Source organism: Rhagoletis zephyria, unplaced genomic scaffold (assembly GCF_001687245.7).
Source record: "Rhagoletis zephyria isolate East Lansing unplaced genomic scaffold, Rhagoletis_zephyria_1.1 Rzeph_scaffold_02376, whole genome shotgun sequence".
In the NCBI taxonomy this organism is placed as follows: domain Eukaryota; kingdom Metazoa; phylum Arthropoda; class Insecta; order Diptera; family Tephritidae; genus Rhagoletis; species Rhagoletis zephyria.
The window spans coordinates 3142-8521 of NW_016159460.1; the positions used below are offsets into that span (position 1 = coordinate 3142).

Here is a 5380-nt window from a genome sequence, read left to right on the forward strand (position 1 = left end):
ACCCGCAAATACTAGGGTGTTCGATTATTCGCCCTTTTCCAAAACTGGTTTTCGACTTATTCGAAAAATTGCCGCGTGAAAAACCTAGCACCTGCCACCGTAGCCGAGTGCTTGGATGTGCCTACTGCCACTCGGGAGGCCCATGGTTAAATTTCTGGTCCCAGCAATATCAAAAAGATTTTTCAAATAGCGGTTGTCCGTCCGTTCCATTTGTGTCACAACATCAAGAAGCAGAACCCGAATTGGAGGAGAGACTGGGCCAAACACGTAGAAAACGATTAAGCGCCAAACATTCGTTTATTGGAATCAAATATGTTATACTGATCACCCCCAATTAACCTATCCTAGGTTACCTAGTACCTATGTAATTTTAAAACTATTAAGAGGTTCCCCTAAACTGGAAAAAGCCTTTCAAACAAATCGCATATAGATATCTAAAATACGGTGGAAACCGGATTGGAAAAATCGAGTCGATCATATGCATGCCAGCTAACCAAAAATTACTTAAATATTTTTTTATATATATGGTTAGCCCTGGAGCTTAGAGTCTAAACCAGTGATTCCCAAAGTGGTCCAGGTAGACCGGATACTCGACGGAAGTCTACGTTTCGCGAGAAAAAAATGAAGATTTGCAAGTTCGCAACGGGCTTGAACAAATGTTTTCCAGTTAGACCGGAATATGGATTAGAAACCTTGCTTATTTTGCTTTATTTCTTTTAACCTCCTTTTTTCATTAGTGCATTTTAGGACATAGTTCGCAAAAATTCCTCACTGAGGAAAAAAATTTCCATCTTCCTCCTCACTTCAACTCAATTCAAGAACAATCAATTTTGATTTCCTCATTTGTGAGTTAAAAAAGAAAGGAGCGCTTATCGTTAAAATAAGCCAGTTTCTAAACCTCAATATATTTACCTCACGCTCCCATGCAACTCAAAATATTACTCCTTATTACTCCATTTTGCTCATGTATCTTTCATTACGCAGTAGTTTTAATCTTTGATAAACTCTTTGAAGCAGAAGGGAGCGCAAATTGGGCAATCAATTTATTTATGCTTCAAATTTGATGCGCCGATTGCTTGGTTATTTCTCATAGATTTTTCTAGATTCGGTCTTTTCTCTTTTGGCATTTTCGGAATTAAAGGTAAAACGCTTTGCGGTTTTGTTGTCTCAAGTTTTGTGTTTTAAAAATGTGAGCGATACATTTTTTTCGCATCACTCGCGGTGAAAATAAAAATGATGCAATTAATACGAATAAACTCTTTTACAAATACATACTTTCGTGCAAATTTGTAAGTGAGCCAAACATGCGAGGAGTTTATGGTGAAGATAATGTAAATAACGCCAGCGCAATGACTGTAAGAAATTGGAGTGATCAGAAACAAATAACTCCTCACAGCTATACGCTCTCGCTGGCTCTACGAACTATGATTAAGAAGGTCAGAGAATGTTGCTTGAAAAAACTTACAAGTCAGTAGTCATATTATTTTAGTAAATATAAAAAAGAAAATATACAATTTTTATTTTTACTACTCTGATTTTAGGATTGGAACTGAGCCGCGATGCAAATTTCCATACTTAGATCTAATCTTCAACTTTGTTGACGAGTTTTGGGAATATGGTAGAAATGTAGCAGCAAAGGGTCCACCAAAACCAGTAAAGTTTTGAAAGTGGTATACGAGAAAACAAATTTTGGGAGCCACTGGTCTATAGAATAGTATGTCTAATGATTGTTTCCTGGTTATTTATTTTTAATGGTTTATCAGAACCTTTTTGGAGCGTTTAGTAGTTATTATTTGGACATTTTTCTTGGAACCACTTTATGGAATCAAACTTTATTTTGTTCGATAAAATTTACATTCCGTCAAACAGTGTTTCGACTATATGTATGCAGGCAGGCGGAAAAAGTCTAGCGACAGTTGATAAAAACACCTGTTGGGCTAAAAGTCATAAATACAAAATTTCACATCATTTACTCACTACATAGCGAATTCCATCAAAATCGCATGAAACGCCCACTAGGGTAGAGGGCTTGTCAATAAGCCCATCTTTACCATATTTCATAATATAAACCCTATTGATAAAAAAATTAGAGCACATGTCAAGTTTCAGCGGAATCGGCCAACGTGTTGAGATAAATATATTTGGCTGATATTTTTCTGTTTCTGAGTGTAGAAATGCTTCTTGAAATTTGTAGGGTGTACCGAAGCGTGCCGGGTAAGCTACTTACTTATAGTTAAGTTAAACTCACCTTTGGTAATATTGCAGTTCTGCACCTCCTTCTCCCATGAAGCGAAAGAGGCTTTCAGCACTTCGGCTACCTTTCGATTTGTACCTGGTGTGAGTGGTGGAATTTGTGTTGGAACATCTGAAAATAGTAATTACCAAAAAAAAAAGAACAGTTAGTTTATAGCAAAAACAGTGTTAAAATATTAAATACATATTATTATTTTACAAGGATAACGTCCTGTTGACGCACAAGACAGGATAGCGTGCTATAAATCTTCCAAACGTTTGTCGCTTGGTACAACTTCGGCTTCTAAACTAATTTGAATACCACCCTAACTGCGTTTAGTCAACAATTTGTTAACAACAACATATTTGCTACAAGGGTGTCGTAATCCAAAAAAAATATTTTTTAGTTAAGTAGCTAAACGGAAGTTAACGAAATCTCTTATTCTATGTAGTGTAAAAATTTCATAGCGGTATCGATTAACAATAGCTCATCAGAAGAAAATGTGTTTTAATTTTTACTATGGGAGCATATAAAAAAGTTATAATTTCCAGCTCATGCAGTAACTTTTTAAATTATTAAGTATAGAGTTTTTATTGTAACTTCGTTTTTGGTGTCATTATGTTCACTTTTCAAGAGTAAAAAATATGAGCAAATCTCACGAGTCGCTTATTTTAGTGTCCTTGAAAAACAAATAATATAATTGTTTTATTAAACTCGGGTTTGAAAGAATTTATTTTTGATGTAATGTGAAAAATGACACTGAAGATGGCACAACGCCGAAACCGGGTTGTCTCCAAACCAAATTTGACAAGGGATGACGGAAAATCGTTCGACATTACATCACACTCCTACCCTGTCGGAAATACCAACAACAAAAATGAGAATTTATTTTTATTTTTTCTTTAGGAATACGATCACTTCAGAAATCGAACTTCTATTGAGATAGAGCTGAATTAAACTCAAAAATAAAAATCTAAAATCTCTCTAAGAGCCTAAAATAAGACTGATTTAAAATTTTATATTTTTCTATATAAAGCGTTTAAACAAAAAAAGTATGTAAAACTAAATTTTTTGCTTTCCAGGTATACTTTTTCAACAGTTTTAAATAGAAAGGACCTATTCATTCTATGCTTTTAATAACTGTCCTCAACCGATTGCTCTTAACTGCTAGAATTCAAAACTACAAATGTACATTAGGGTGGTTAAAAAGTGCACGTGAAAAAGTAAAGTCTCACCCCCTAGGATTGTTCTTAAAAAAATAGACCCCTATTTTTTTATTTGGAAATCAAAACATATGTAGAGGTCGCTCAAAGCGCACAAAGTTTCCCATGCTTTTATATGGGAAAAACACAACTTTTCGTAGAATTTGTATATAATTCTTAAAAATCAATATTCTTCGATCGGAAAACTCTGTTTCTCTTCTGGAGATACCCAATAAATAATAACAACCAATTATTAATTTAACCATTTTTTCATAGTACCTATATTTTATAGGTCCGCCAAAACCCCCGGAAAATCAAATGTTATCCCCCATTGGGTATTGTTATTGGAAGTCAGAACCGGATTTTAGTGACCAAAAAATATTGATTTTCAAGAATTCTATACAATGTCTACAACAAAAAGTTGTTTTTTTCCCCATACAAAATACATGGAAACCTTTGAACGCTTTGAGCGACCTCTAAATATTTTTTGATTTCCCAATAAAAATAGGGGCCTAATTTTTTCGATATAGAACAACCCTAGGGGGAGCCCCTAATGTACATACACCCCGCTTCACTTCAACAGGTACACATATTTTCCTCAAGATCCAATTGGGGCTTAAGCTTATATCGGGACTTGTGGACATCAGAGAAGTTTCTTTTTGATCTCGTTTTGAAGAATGATTCAATTCGAAGAAAAGTGGTGAAAATGAAGAAAACACCCTTACTACGTTGATTTCATCTTTTTATCAAACTACACGAAAGTTATGGCTATTATTTTGATTTACTTTAATAGGTACAAGGCTGGGTGTATGTGTATAGCAAAGTTATTAAAACTGCACTTAAAATCTTTTTAGGAATTTGAAGATAATTAGACCTATAACACAGCAGGAATGGGTAAAACAGGCGCACTTTCAACTGCAAAAAATGCATAAATGGAGAGCTTCATGGATTTAGGACTTGGCAGGTGATTTGTTGGAAATAAAACTGAAGGGAATGCAAATGATTTTGACAGCTGAAGCCGGCTCACGCCATCGTATAAAAAAGCCTGAAAGATAGTGGACCAAAATGAAGGAAGAACGTTCGTGTTGATGACACCACAAGGGAACTTCCGATTACTCTATATACTTGTGTTCAGAAAATGTCAAAAAGAGGCATCAATTTTACTATGAAACCTCAAGAATCATGACTGGAATTTTGTACAACTCTCATACCTGAGAGAACAACTAGAAAATTGTAGTTTTCACTGGCGTAAAGTGTAATTTTGATGGCTACAACGGATTTAATAATAATCGCCACGATTTTTGAAAGGACGAACGTTTTTTGTACCCACCCCAGACAATCATGTGATGATTGGCAGTTGTACTTTCCGCCGATTAAAGTGGTAAGCAGCGAGATGTCCTTGATTTTTCAAAGCGCCTCTAGAATCGCCTTCCGGATAGGAGTTTCTCCATACATTGGAATTAAGGATGTAGTATCCAATACTAAAAGTGTTATATACTAGAATTAAAATTAATGGCATGCTTTTGTTGGTTAAATCAAGTCCTTTCGTTGTGTTAAGATCACTGTGCCTATTCAAATGAATCAAAATAATAGCCATAATTTTCATGTAGTTCGATAAAACTTGGAATAAAATCCTAAGTAATAGAGGTGTTGTCTCCATTTTCACTACTTTTCTGTGAAATTGATCATTCTTCAATATGAGATCAAAAAGAAATGTCTCCGATGCCGAAAAAAATCCAGATATAAGCTCAGATCTGAGGAAAAAGTGTGTGCCTCTTCAAGCGACGCGGAGTGTAGTTTGTTCGGCATTGGATAGTTCTGAATTAGCAAGTGAATCAAAAACTAGTTACTTACAATCAGCTATCGGGCATACTTAAAATTAAAGATTTTACGTAGAACCATCTGCGAAAAATTTATTACTAATAATTTTTAAGCAAAAAAAAAA

At 34.8% G+C, this 5380-nt stretch overlaps 1 protein-coding gene across 1 annotated transcript in view; it reads right to left on the reverse strand.

The window, feature by feature from the left end:
- Positions 1 to 2248: 2248 nt before the first annotated feature.
- The window catches only part of LOC108366683 (ETS-like protein pointed), a gene marked incomplete at its 3' end in the record, with an annotated part of 61687 nt that continues 58555 nt past the window's right edge, over positions 2249 to 5380 (reverse strand). Inside the window, exon 5 of the mRNA XM_017621145.1 lies at positions 2249 to 2365. Coding sequence (XP_017476634.1) covers positions 2249 to 2365 — 117 coding nt within the window. The remainder of the gene's footprint in view (positions 2366 to 5380) is intronic.